At 40.1% G+C, this 14935-nt stretch overlaps 1 protein-coding gene across 3 annotated transcripts in view; it reads left to right on the top strand.

Moving 5' to 3' along the window:
- The window catches only part of LOC139718061 (protein dispatched homolog 1-like), a 94289-nt gene extending 79620 nt beyond the window's left edge, over nt 1-14669 (top strand). For all 3 annotated transcript variants that reach the window (XM_071629556.1, XM_071629555.1, XM_071629554.1), the window contains exons 4-5: nt 7240-7552; nt 11398-14669. In XM_071629556.1, coding sequence (XP_071485657.1) covers nt 7240-7552; nt 11398-14567 — 3483 coding nt within the window. In that variant the 3' untranslated portion in view covers nt 14568-14669. The remainder of the gene's footprint in view (nt 1-7239; nt 7553-11397) is intronic.
- The last annotated feature ends 266 nt before the right edge of the window (nt 14670-14935 follow it).

Here is a 14935-nt window from a genome sequence, read left to right as displayed (position 1 = left end):
GGCATAATGAATAATTAAGTATAAGTGATGGAGGGAAATGTAATTATCAGTGGTGCGCAGACCGCCCTTGCTGGATATGGTGCCTTTGGCCGTCAATTAACATTAGCTGGCGAGACATCTGGGTGATATGTGACACACATTAGGTCCATGAGGATCGTTTTACCAGCCATATTGTGTCCAAACCATTCCTCACCCAGGTCCTTGATGGTTTTAGTTTTTCCTGCGAGAGTGACATCACATAGAAAGTTTTAAGAGATGTTTCCAGGGCAACTAATAATTTCACAGTACTTAAAGTACAATCACCCACCATGTTGATGTTGACCTTGATAAATAGAGTAACCTCAGTCAGACAAAATGATAGAAGTGCTATCAAAATCTCTTGAAACAAGAAAACTGTCAGTGGAATTTTAAAGATTTATATGTTTTCAGTACTTAAAGTACAATCACCCACCATGTTGATGTTGACCTTGATAAATAGAGTAACCTCAGTCAGACAAAATGATAGAAGTGCTATCAAAATCTCTTGAAACAAGAAAACTGTCAGTGGAATTTTAAAGATTTATATGTTTTCACTGAATACATGCATGCTATAACAGTGCGAATTTTTGTGCAAGTATTTTTAGTCTGCAAAGAGAGATGAATTTTATGTCTTTTCAATTTCATGAACAGTCTCAACAATTAAGCAAGCACTTCAAACCCTTCACCGCTGCTACAACGGCTAAGGGGTAAAAGGTAACTGGTTGGCATTGCAATAGCAAATTTACTCTTGATACAGAACTAGCAAACATGGAAAAACCAAAAATAGCCTGGCAGTTATATCCTACCTTGAAGTCAAGGACATGAAATAATATTACATAAATCAAGCAACAAATTCATGCACCTTTTTTTTTTTCACACCAGCTTTATGCTATACAAAATGCACAGAAATTGCCACCCTATGAAAATACCATATTGGAAGAAGTGCCGATGTCACCACTTTACAACTATCCCTTTGGTGTGTGCACTTTGATATTTCTAATGTCATGTTTTTCTTTTCTTTTTTCTTTTCTTTTTTGGTTTTCTTTCTCTCTGAGTCATCTTTGTTCAATTTTTTCAGTCACAATAGTTTGATGCTGTTGATACATACTGTTCTTCTTGATTTCATGGCAAAAAAAAAAAAGAACATTTTGTCCAGATTTGTGCGCACTGTGATGAGGGACTTTAGAAGAGATCATGTCATCACTTCTGCCAGGTTAAATTTATGGTTGCAACTGATCACTGATTTGTGAAAACATGGAAAACATCAAAATTCCATGACTCTCTTACTGTAGGTCCAATTTTGATGAGACACTCAACATTTTATTTGTCAGAGTTTCTCTATTGGAATCAACTTGAACATGATGTGTATTACCCTTTAAATATTTAGTGAATATTATTTTGGTGTGATTAGAGATTTATATGCAAAGTCTTTTCCCCTGAATAATGCAGCTTGATAAAACTGAAGGATTGAAAGTACAAAGTATGCTTGCTTGCAAGTTGAGGGGTAAAAGAAATGCTACTTTGCAAATGGTCAGCATCATACATGATATAAAGTCTGACAAATTCCTCATAGTGAATTTCCAATTTATCCTAGGTGTGTTGACACCAGGGCTCTTGGAGGTACTGTAAAACAAGGAATGTTCGCGTGCATTTTAATTTCGCAAGTGCCAACATTCGCGAAATTAAAATGCATGCGAAAATTCTTGCCTACACATTATGCATTGGACGTCAGTGGCAATTCCGTGAGAAAGGTCGTTGACTGTAATTCACAAAATTTTCGTGCCGCAAATATATCGTGTTTTACAGTACTTTGTGATTGCATTTGACACCATCTTATTTCTTGTTGCCTCACTAAAGACAGCCACTTCAGCTCTGTGTTAATGTATATAAGTTTGCTTGCAGTACAGTGGCAGAAAATAGCATGCATTGATACAAAAGGCTGTCTTTGCCAAAAGTTATAAGTGGACGTCATGTCAAACAATAAATCAAATGGAAAGTTCAATTTCAAAAGGCTGCCTTTGCCAAAAGTTATAGGTGGAGACAATTTCAGCATAGAGTTGAAATGTTTGATTGTCATTGTTACAATCAGATATCTTTTGACTGCCATCACCTACTCAAGGCTGATGACTGAATGAGATTAATGTGAGCTTATCAAAATAATGTCCTGGCACTATGTATCCAATGTAATCATCTAAATGAACACAACATTACCATCATCTCATCCACCTACGATTGTACAGAAGAAAATGGCCTGACATTATTCAATAAACTTTTTTTAAAGCAGCTAGTATTAAAAGTCTTGCAAAATTTCCATTAGCCTTTTCCTCAATGATGACGGCGGCAGAAGTAATTCAAGCATCATTCCTCGCCACAATGCATCCTCTCCCAGCTGTGAAATTTAATCCCGCGACAGAATTTTCATGTAGTTTATCTCCCTTTGTGAATACCATTCTGGAGAAAATTACATCCATAATTCATATCGGCTCAAAGCCCTCTCTCAGCCATGCCATTTTTAATTTAGGTGTCCATTGAAGGACTCCAGTGACCATTGTGGCATTTTAATGGACATTCTTTACAATTTAAATAAGTTTAGTGTTGCTTTATTCAACCAGTTGATGAAGATGAATGGGTGATTTTCATACACTGTGGCTGCTGATTTCAGCTGAATGGCATTTATGCACTTTAAACCCTCTAAAGGCCTTGCAAACTGTATTGTCTTTTTTGTTACTGTTGCATTGTAACTGCTCAGCGTAATGGAAATACGGAAAGTCTGCTGGTAGGCTGAATACGATTGTCTATTCATATGATACCTCTCACCTTATTGTACTCTCACTTTGGAATGCTTCTAATTCCTATTATTTTTATATTTGTTCCTTTTCTAATTTTCTGGCGCCTCACATATCTTGTCCATTAAGAAATATATTGAACTTTTGTACACAGGCTGAATTCACATCAATTCATTGTTTTCCTTTTCCTGTGTAACACAGATGGTAGCCGAGTTATATCACAAAAAACACCACAAATGAACAATCAATCAAAATTTATGATCTACAGATGTACATGTGAAATGAAATGAAAAACTGCATATGCTGCTTGAATAAATTGTTATTCACATGACACACACACATACAGGCAGAAAAAGTCTGGGCAAAAAAAAAAAAATAAAATATGCTGGTCATTTGAAGTATTGCCTCCACACATCAAACTGTATGCTTCCTAATTTGTACTGGTAAACCTATTTCAATGTCGGATATAAACTTGACAGCTGTCAATGCAAATAGAGATAGACAGAGCATTCTGACATCTGAACCAGTACACTGATCCGTCTAGGGTCATCTGCAGGTCAGCTTGCTACAGATGTCACAGAATTCCCTCACACAAATGGCCTCTGTCTATTGTGGATGTATATATTTGTTGTTATTTTATGTCATTTTTCACACGTCATGTCTTAATAGTCGATGTTTCCCATTTTAGGCCATTGCGCAACTCTTTGTCCTTTTCATCTGGTTGACAAGCATTGTACACAGCATGGAATACAATATCGCTTTGCACTTTTCCTATGAAACAAGCAAAACAACAACAACACACTGACTTTTATCATTCATGCACTGGTATTTTAAGAGGCATTCTATTTTGCATGCTTTGCAACCTCATTGAGTGTTTGTGTTACAATGGAAATATAAATGAGTGTTAGAGGAACATTGACATCAAGGCCTATAATGGTTGGTGTTCACAGATATTGCCTACTTTTGTCAGTTTTGTATTGCTTAGTTTTGCTGAGAATTGACATCAAAATGGTGCGTACCAAAAGAAAGAGCAGAAGCTGTACTTTGCTTGCTCTACCAATTGACAGACTATCTTTGAAATGTAATTCAAATTACCATGATATTGCTCCTATTTGCCAAATTCCCTTAATTTGTTACCAATGTGATGAGAAATTCAGCATTACTTTCCAGTTACTGTATATAACTTCACTTTTATTTCTTTTAATTTGTGGTTTTTTATCACTGACTACCATTTTGAACAAATTCGTATTTGAGATGAATTCAGAGATAAAGGTATAGATTAGACCCACAGCACACCAGATAACTCAAGCAATGTTGCTCAGGAAAAACAACAACAAAGAACATGATATAGCGATGAGATATCTAGTCTTAGTATGGTGTGATGATGATCCTGCTATATTCATAGAATGAAAACTCCTAATTAGTTGTGACCCAAAGTACCTCTTGAGCTTCCCTATCACCCAAGTGGAGATGGCCAGTGGTGTTAGAAGGAAAGTGGGGGAAATGACTCATTAATCTTTGATGCAATCCTGATGAATTAGAGGACCAGATCAAATGAGGGAGCTAATTGGGTGCTATGTGTTCCAGAAGTAATGTGTCACAAAATGTGAGGTAAAGATTAAATTGGTTAATTGCATTCATTTTTTTCTCTCTCTTTTTCTATCACTCTCTCTCCCTCTCTAAAGTTCCAGACTTATTTAGGTCTTAGGTACATTGCAACAAAGCTACCACAGACCTTTCAGTGTTAGTTCCATTTAAAATTGTCATTTGTATTACAAACATTTACCACAAATCAGAAATCCTTTAAACAACACTGCAGTGCACTCCTTTTATAACGAACACAGTTATTATGAAATTCTGGTTACAACAAAATAAAGATTCAGGCCACAACATTACCCGCTCTATGTTTTTTTATTGTTTGTTTGTTTGGTTATAACGAGATTTCATATTAATGAAAGAAAACTGCCGAGGACTTTGTTTTAACGGAGTCCACTGTGTAGAGAATATAGTAAGTTCATATATGAACCTATACAATTTTCTCAGTTGTGATGTCTTATAAATCTAAGAAGATCGGTCATCTCATACCCATCCAATTCATGAAATATATTTAGGAAATGTTCTTGTATTTTATATTTTTTGTGATATGATACGAGTCTGAAGCATGTATCTAGCACAATGATATCTTTCTATTGTTTTGTTCCTTATAATGAGAAACGGTGAATACGTCAAGCATTACAAAAAGTTATGCCCATTTCATATCAGTAACATGACTTACTAGCTCTGCCTAGTGAATGGTAGAAAGTGAAGTCAGTTTGACAAGCTTTTTGACAGACTTTGTGAGCTTGTGAGAAATAATTCTGCATTTCTTTTTTTTCTTTTTTCTTTTTTTTTTAAATTTACAAAATTTCTTATGGAGCAGATTTCGGACTAGTAATTTCCATCTCACAGCGAGCAGATAGGGCCTGCAGACACACAGACTCACACACATGCACTAGCTCTGGTGGAAATATGTAAAGGTCAGAGGATATTTGTGTGTTCTTATCTGGCGCTGATATTTTGTTAGCTTTTATTCCCGGCCAGCACTGGTCAGTTTTCTGGCCAGCGGATATCAGTGAGATATCTATGAGGAAACCTTGGATACCACACATCAGTCATCTCATACATAAAATTGGCAGTGCCTGCCACTCGACAACACAGTATCAATACAATCATCACATCTTGAGTCCCGTCCATCGTATCAGACTATACCTGTTTGTCATCAGAAATGTCCCTTACTGGTGATTCAAGAACTGGAAATGTGAAATGTTTGCCTTGGATGGCTAACAGCTAACAGTAAGATCTAGGTTGCCATGGGAACGCCCTCCTACCTGTCTAATGAAAGGACATCTGAGACAGTTTCTCTGAACCAAGGTTGTTTTCCTAGTTACCTGTCCATGTGCGGAACGTGCTTTGTTTCCACACTTATATTTGCTTTCACGGCAAATATATGGAATATCTGTTTTTATCCTGTCCTCGTTATCATGCTAGTTAGTAGGAGAAGTCTGCACTTACTGTCATCTCGTGTTTTGAGGTAGGATGCTCATATCTCAGGGAGGGAGCAGCTCATAGCACATTCAGGGAAACTGTTGTTTATGAAACATCTCCTTGGTCTGTTTTTCACATGTAGCTTTTTGTTTGTGAACTCCTGAGCTTGATGATGCTGCAGCAGGTGCTTGTTTACACCAAGACTGATTCTTTATGTGTGTCAGCTTATTCAATATTCAGGGCAAATGTGGACACTCAAGTGAAATAATTAAAAACAAAAACATCAACCCACAGCTCATCAAGAAAAATGACATCCCCACGTTCCAGCCATTTCTGTGAAGTATACAGCCATCAACTCAGGAGCTGTGGACATCCCTCCCTCCCTCTCCTGCCCCCCCCCCCCCCCCATTTCTGTCTAGTTCTGCCAACACTTACATCATTTGGTGTGATCAGACTCCTGTAAGAGGATACAGCAACGGGAAACGAAGTAAATGTATTGTCCAAGAAGTGAAGTACCCTGATGCCTCGCCTGTTGTACGAAATGGAAAAACATCCCAACTCTGACTCCACCCACGCACATAAGAAGAAGAGTCAATTACATTTTTTTTTTCTTTAGTTAGCACAAACAGGTCAGGAGATTCTGACTCGCTGGCCTTCTTTCGCAATCCATAACAGTAGATGGGTAACTCGTGGGCTTCATAGGATGTTGTTTTGATCTTGTCTAACCCAGCCCCCTCAGTCGTCATCTCATTCTTAATTCCCCTAGTATTGTGGCAAATTCTGTGAAGATGATTTTCTCCTGGCATTTCATTTGGCCAGAAAGCTTTGCTCAAAATGATCACTTCTAAGCCACAAGGTAATGGTGGTATATGGCATTAGTTTCTTGCTTGTGTTTTGGTGCCCAGCAGGAGCATATTCACCAAAGTTCAAACTTAAACAGCAATTGTTCATTTTATATATTGTAATGGATGATGTTGATGATAATGATGTCGATTTGTAATGCCATGCCACTTTCATTGATGTAGGATGGTCAAGGTATGAAATTCATCTCATTTTGAAACATTTTAAAAAAAAGGTTTATTAGAGCAACATCGATGTCTTTTTTAATCTGTTGAAGACGAGTCCTGAGAATACTCGGGCAGGTGTTTATGGAAAATGCATGTTATAGCTAAATCAATCCGTCCTCAACAGGTTAAAATCTTACTTTGACAGACGTATAAAGTGGGTAGAAAGAGATTTTGTCCTGAAAAGTCAATGAAATAAAATTTGCTGATCTCATTGCCCAAACTCCACTCAGGAAACAAGATGCAAATTTGATTATCATGTTCAAATAAGATTCTCCCAAAAACTGCACTTGTTGTAAGTTAGAGAAACATTGCTAGCAAGGTGTTTGTTTGCTTAATCTCTACAGGGCTTTGAACCTCGAGGTACTACTATCAGCCAAAGGTCAATATCTTGGAGTAACATGATGAATGCAACGGGAGCAGGTCTTCCCCTTTCCACCCACCCGGTACGGGAAGATGGGGGCGCCCTTTGGGTTGGCAGTCAACAACCAATAGTATCCCAGACGGCCTCACCTATCATATCTCACACCAATGAACAGAACACGTCTTCTTCCGAGGTGGACGATGAGGATGAGGATGAAGAGCAAGAAGTGCCACGATATGATGAAAGCATCAGACCAGCATCCACAGCAACTCTTGGACCACTCTGTGGACCTCCTGGTAAGTTTTGTTGTCATGGCAACATGCTACCTAATTGTACTCTGGCCTAGTCCTCACTCACCCACACATAAATTCCAAATGTATCACATGCCTTATCGTGGATATTATGATGTACTGTGTACAAACACTGATGAATATAAGATGGGCTATTACCTTCCCAAAAGTTGGATTAGCATTTTCGTAGCATGCATTGTGCAGTGGTAGGAATCTTGCATTCTAACACACAGTTGTGGCCTGGTGATGTGTTCACAGACTAAATTACATTTTCCTGATACTAATGTCAGTAAAAATGTATGAGAGGTAACATTCTATAATGATAATAATGAGTAAGAAATACAGAAGGTGACGGACACAAATAAGAAATAAATTACTGTATTGCTAGAAGCAAAGCTATTGCTGGATATTTGGTGGCTGCATAGCAAGCAGACTAGAGACAGACGGGCGGGGAGGCCTCATTCTCAGCGGAGGGCTTTGAATCGATTCACCCCTGGTTGTTTGGTCCATCTCAAGCTTGCCTTCTGGTGCTGTGGGCTCTCCTAGTGGGAGTGGAGGTGTGTGGGGGGTGTCTAATTCTACTACCTTTGGTTGCCATGGAGAGACATCTCCTGCCCCCATCAAACTTATAAGACTTTATTGAGAGCAGGAGAGAGAGCACCCCCCCCCCCCCCCCCCCCAGATAAGAAGGAACATAGTAAACTTAAAGGCGTATTCAGGGCAAAAGTGTAAAATGCTGATAGAGTGTCACAAGAGTCTACACCACGGACTGGGCAACTGGTGTCCGATGTCTTGCTGTAGTGGGCACAATGAAATTGAAATTCTGATTATCTGGGAACGTGAGTGCTATTGCTCTCTGGGAAGGGCAGGTTCCATCACAAGTCTTCTCCTGTGAGCCTCTGCACCCGATATTTGCGGCCAATTTTCTCTGGCATATTTACCAACACAACTTCTCACCCAAAGTAAGTTGCCAAAGGAGATGAATACAGAAAGGGCTCAAGTTCTATTCCCACAGGGAGTGACATGGATCCATTACACTTGTGAGGTCTCCTCCTCATTACCAAATACAGTCTACCACTTTTCTTCTTTTTGTTTGTTTTTTTCTTTTCCTTCAGCATCTGCTATCTCCTTTTTCCCCCCCTCAACATCTCTCTCGTATTTTCTTTTCTTGTATTCTACTTTTTCATCACCTTTCCCCCCTGCACCATGTTTGTCTTTCCCTCTCTGTGTTCTGGATAGTTTAGTCCTCTTCTCATGGACTTGTGGAATGAGAGCACATTCAAACAATCTTCCTTTGTCTTGAAAGTTGGAAAAGTCAAAAGTATGTATCTCAAAAAACTGAAAGAAGTGCTGAAGTAATTTCTCCAAACTCATCTGTCGTCATGTGGGGTACCAAAAAATGTTTACATGCACACCAAAGGAAATTAACATCGTATGGACTTTTTTTTTTACATAGTGTTTTTTCAGCAGATTGATTTAAACATTTGCCTATATTCGAACAAGGGAATGATGAGCAAATTAGCATTTGATTTTTAATCACACATTTGAGTGCAGTCACTATTTTCCCATTAGTACAGTGACTAGGCATGCAATAGAGGGAAAAAAAATGGAAGAAATATAGAGGGATCTAGAATTGTGTGCCATGCTTAGAGCAAATTGAGCTGATGTCATCCCGTAGTGTATATTAATGGTTGCTATGTTGACTGGTTGGCACTCTTTTACATGTTCAATTTGAATAAATTCACTCATAGGCTTACTGAGAGATGAGACTTCTCAACTTTTTGTCGCTCCTGGATATGTCTTTAAATTTGGAGGCAAGATTGGCCACCTCTTGCTTGGCACATCTTCAAATCGAGGTCATTATTCCATCATATGTCACTCTTCACCCACATATGCACACAAACTCTTTTCACTTTGGGTTACGGCAAAATTCAGTCACATGGGAGGCATTTGTTTAGATTATTGATGAGATATAATCTTACACATTGATGACTTAAAGGACTGGAATTAGAAGATGGTTTAGCCTTATATTCTGTATTTAAAAGAGCTGATAAGCAAGAACATTCTCAAAAGATTCCTTCCTGAATAAGAACAGGTACTTTGCAAACAGTACTGAAGTGAAGATGAAATCATTGGTCATATTTTATTTTATTTAACAGGAAATGTATGAATTTTATTGTTATCAACTCCTGTAGCAAACATTTTTCTGTCTGTCTGAATGCAGTCATTTTTGGTTTATTTGCCAGAAGATGAGAATTTTCTGGCAATGGACGATTCATTTTGTTGTCTTCTTGAAGCATCCCATCTTTTTTGTTTAATTTCCAAAATGAAATGATTCATATTGGCCAAGACAAAAACAAAAAGAAAATGGCACATTTGTTTTGTATTGTGTGCAACTTTAAGGCAGGATTATTACAGGTTCATTGGGTACCTCGATGGTCATATTGGCGGGTTCCTTTACACAATCTATTGCTGTATAAAAGGATACATGAGCCCAGAAGACTTTTTTTTGAAATTGCAGAATTTTTTGTCTCCTATGATTATGTTTGCACTGAAAGGTCAGGGTTAGAAGAAAATTGCAGTGATGTGTATACTATGTATGCTAGGAAATATAATTCATCTTTAGAATAAGTCTTAGCTGCCTTCACATGTAATTATTTTATGAAGTCTGAATACCCTGGTACATTATGCTGCCTCAGTTGTTTGATATGATTAATTACATGATTAATACCTGTAATATGCCAGGATAAAATCAGTAACCGTGTTACATGTATTTTCTCTAGAAGAGCATGCATTTGTTTGTATTGTAGGTACTGTAGTTGTTTTTTGTAAATTGAGATGTTATACTTATATATCATACACATATGATTTGTATTCATATTGCTGATATGGCAGAATTTGATAGCTACTAAACATGGATATTTATCTTCATACTGTATATGATAAAAAAACATCTATGCCATTCTTTCCATGTGATGTTGATGTAGGTCAGAATCACCTGAAACTGGGTCAAATTCCCTGGCAGCAAGCATGTTGCCATGACAACAGATAGTGGCTCTCCTCCCTCTTTGGGTATCGTCTTAATTTGTGGTTTGCACAGAAAGTGGGAGTGGGGAGCACAGAAATAAAGATATGCCAATGCCAATGGCAAAGGCATCCACATTCATGATAACCCTTGCAATTGATAATCTCATTAAAGCCGTGTTTATCACAAGTTCTGAGCAGCTAGTCAACTGTTTGACCTGATAAGCTGCGAGGCATGTCTAATCCAGTTTAGGGCTGAGCTCAATTTATTAAATGAGAACATCATTCTCTATGGATGACATGCATCTGCTGTGTAGGCCCAACTTTGAACTGCTGTTAAGGTTGCCTGTGTATTTATTTTTATTGGGGATCGAGGTAGTACTTCAATAATCCTCTTTGTTAGGTATTAGTTTTTGTCAACAATTTTTTTATTTTTATGAATTATAATCTTAATTGATGCATACAGACAAAAATTTACGATAGGAGAGCCTGAAAATTCCAGATTTTCTTTCCTCTCTCTCTCTCTATTCTTTAGATTATGCAAAGTTATCACTCCGAGAACTACAGTATACAATGCACATTTAAACATTCATACACTGATAACATAAGATTTTATTGATTTATAATTCAGTCATTACTGTATGATGTTGATATGAAGTCATTATTAGGGCATTTCAATAGTTCGTAATAGTTGTGATTCATATTGAATTTTGTGGCAGCATCAACAATTTTGCTCTCTACCTACAGAGTGATTTTGTGTATCAAACAGGATTTTGATTTAGATTGCATGATACAAGTGATGTTCTTTATTCCAATTGTCTTTCCAGATAAAATCTATGCCCGCATGGTTTTTGCTTCAACCCACGACAACAACCTCCTGTCCACCGAGGCCCTGCACTCCATGTGTCGTTTGGAGCAGCAGACGGTCCGATCTCATATTCAGTTCCTGAGAGCGTGCTACACCAGCAATGTGACCCATGCCTGCTGTCCCAGCTGGTCGCTGCCCAATTATGTGGCCCTCCTCAACAACAGAAGCAGCTGTCTGAACATCACCAGGAAAGACGTAGAGGCAACCCTGCACTTGTTGAGGGATTGTTCACACTTCTACCGGACTCGAGAGCTGAGGCACGACTGCTCAAACCCTGGCCTGTCCCTCAGTAGCAGCTGTGCCAATGTGCCCAAGCGCTGTACGAAATTTGACGCGGTATACCACATACTCCACTACCTTGTGGACGTCGACTTCATGTGTGTGGAGAGCCCAAACAATGAACGTGTCACCTATGCCCTCACAGTCCTCCCTATCTATGCAGGCAATGACATCAGAGCTATTTACGATGATGAATTCAAGGCAGGTGACATTCGCGATGAAACGACAAAAATTTCAGGATTGTACTTTGGGATTAAGCAAGATTTATTCAGCGAGTACCTGACAACGGATGCTATCTATCCCTGCCTTGGAGTAGTGTTTGTGGTCCTCTTGATGTGGATGTACATCGGCTCGCTGTTCGTCACCATCATGACTGTGCTCAGTATGGCGATGTCTCTCATCTCTGCCTATTTTGTCTACATGGCTGTTTTTAGAATCCCCTTCTTCCCTTTCATGAACCTCACCAGCGTCATCCTGCTTGTGGGAATTGGAGCAGACGATGCATTTGTCTTCTGCGATATCTGGAAGCAATCGAGACAGGATCGCCCCAATGCTCCCCGCGTCATTATCGTCATGGAGACACTCCGGCACGCTGCTATGTCCATGTTTGTCACCAGTCTGACCACGGCCTCGGCATTCTATGCCAACACCATCAGCAACATCACGGCCATTAAGTGCTTCGGACTCTTTGCCGGAACCGCCATCTTGTTAAACTTTGTGCTGACAATAACATGGCTGCCAGCAGCGGTCATCATAGAGGACAAATACTTTAAAGATTTAAAGGACTGCAGTTCTCAGAAGCATGACAAGAAATATAAATCCCAGAAAGGCTTCTGCAGCCATTTAGCAGATATCTGGAACAGATGCACGGAATGGATCAGTGATTGGTCACGCATATTTTTCCAAAAGATCCTTCCATGTATTGTTATCAAACCACGGTTGCTATGGCTACTGTTGCTAGGTATTGTAATGCTTGGTGGGTTCTGCCTTATTTTCTTGGATCCCCGCCTTCAGCTACCAACGCTTCCAGAATTTCAACTCTTCAGATCCATGCATCCATTTGAACGCTATGACTTTGTATACAAAGACCTATTTTGGTTTGAGAAGGTGAACCATGGCTCCCTCTACGCCCACTTACCAATCACTGTTGTGTGGGGAGTAGAAGCTGTTGATAGTGGAAACCCTCTGGATCCAAATGACGTTGGAGAATTGGTCTTGAATCCAGACTTTGATATGGCATCGCCCAAATCACAACGCTGGCTTCTGAGGTTCTGCCAGTTGTTGAGGAACCAAACTTTTTTCTCCCAAACACCAAGTTTGAGAATTGAAAATTGCTTTATAGAGACATTCAAGGGATGGATGGAAAGCAGAAGTTGTAGCGATGTGAACACAGGGTTGAGTAATACTCCATGCTGCAGAGGATCTCGCTTTCCATACTCAAGAGGAACATTCAATCAGTGCCTAACACAAGCAGTAGCAGAATTATATCAGTACTCTCCATCGTATTTTGACAAGTGGAAACCGGGGCCAAGGTTTGGTGGCAACAATAGTGCCGTTAAAGCTGTCATCATTGAATTTGACAGTTCGTACGCTTTCTCCCACTCCTATGAAGAAATGAAGCAGTTCTGGACCAAACTTGAGAGCTGGCTGAAGCCTGTTCTGAAGACAGCACCCCAGACGTTAGGGGAGGGCTGGTTCATCAGCTACCTTGACTTCTACAACCTTCAGGACAACCTTGCTCGAGGCACCCCTCTATCACTTGGTCTATCCATCATCATTGCTATGGTAGTCATGTTCTTGACCACACGTAACTTTGTCATCAGTCTCTTTGCCATCCTGTCCATATCGGGTACCATCTGTGTCACTATCGGTGCTCTTGTCCTTCTTGGCTGGCAACTCAACATCCTAGAATCGGTCATCCTCTCTGTCTCTGTTGGGCTTTCAATAGACTTCACAGTTCACTACGGAGTGGCATACCGTCTTGCGCCAGAACCAGACCGTGAGTCCCGGGTGGTCTACTCACTGGCCCACATGGGGTCAGCAATCACCATGGCAGCACTAACCACCTTTGTAGCAGGAGCACTGATGATGCCAGCTAGTATCCTCTCCTACACCCAGATGGGCACCTTCTTGATGCTCATCATGACCATCAGCTGGCTCTACTCCACCCTCTTTTTCCAGTCCATGTGTCGCGTCATTGGCCCGGAGGGAAACGTTGGTCAGCTGCCTGTGCCTTCTTGCCTGTGCCACTGCTTGGAGCGTGTGTGTTGTTGCTGCTGCTGTAGCTGTTGCTGCTGCTTCAGGACACACTTCAGATACTCCAGCTCCTGTCACCACACTGGGGAGGAGTCGGAGGTCAGCATGTCGTTTCACTCCTCGACTCTACAGAGTGGCGAGTCGCATGAACTCGAACCCCTGAATGGGGTCATCTCAGAGAACAGCTCCACAGGCATCGAGTCAGGATATTGCTCACACATGAGTACAAACCGTGGCTCATCATTTGTCAGACCAGACTTTAGTCCCCGACGGGAACCACACGCTAACCTTGGTGGACGTTCTCCCTACAGTCCAGTCAGGACTGGTACCTGTACTTTCCACAAAACGCACCCCACACCCCAGAGAGCGAGCAACGGATTCTCTCAGGTGGTAAAAACCCCAAGCCAAGCCAGGAAACCTCCCCTCTCTCCATCCAAGTCTGCCCCACCTCCAATGCCCACCCAAGTGGTGTTTGAAGGTTCACAGGTTGTCACCAGAGTCTTCCCCTCCCCCAGTGATGAGATCCTGGAACCAGAGGATGCCATCATTCCCAACAGGAGCTCACAGGTGGAAGATGTGTGGTTGCCAAGGTGATGACAGTCTTAGTAAACCCTCTGCACTTTTTCTTGTTTGCAGCTATTATCCAATTGCCAGCCTCAAATGAAACAAAAAATTGTGTTTATAACCAGATATAGAAACTATATATATGCCAATATATATAGTTTATATATGCCAATGATTTGTTTTTACTTTGGTAGTAACCTCATTGCCATTTGTTGTATGACTGAACTAAAGTTATGCTAGTTCCCCTTCTAGGCTAGAAAGCAGATGGGTATGCTTTTTGTGCGTGTTTTTCCCTATATATCATGTGGATTTTTTCTTGATTCATATCCCAATCATGACAAAAGTGAATGCCAATTTATAAGAGGTACAGTAAAAGTGAAAATTTTCGCGGTGCTGAA

Source organism: Diadema antillarum, unplaced genomic scaffold, assembly GCF_040938485.1.
Source record: "Diadema antillarum isolate AM-2024a unplaced genomic scaffold, OU_Dant_1.0 scf00000087, whole genome shotgun sequence".
Classification (NCBI taxonomy): Eukaryota; Metazoa; Echinodermata; class Echinoidea; order Diadematoida; family Diadematidae; genus Diadema; species Diadema antillarum.
The sequence above is the reverse complement of the archived record's forward strand: the minus strand, read 5'-3'. Positions and strand labels throughout refer to the sequence as shown.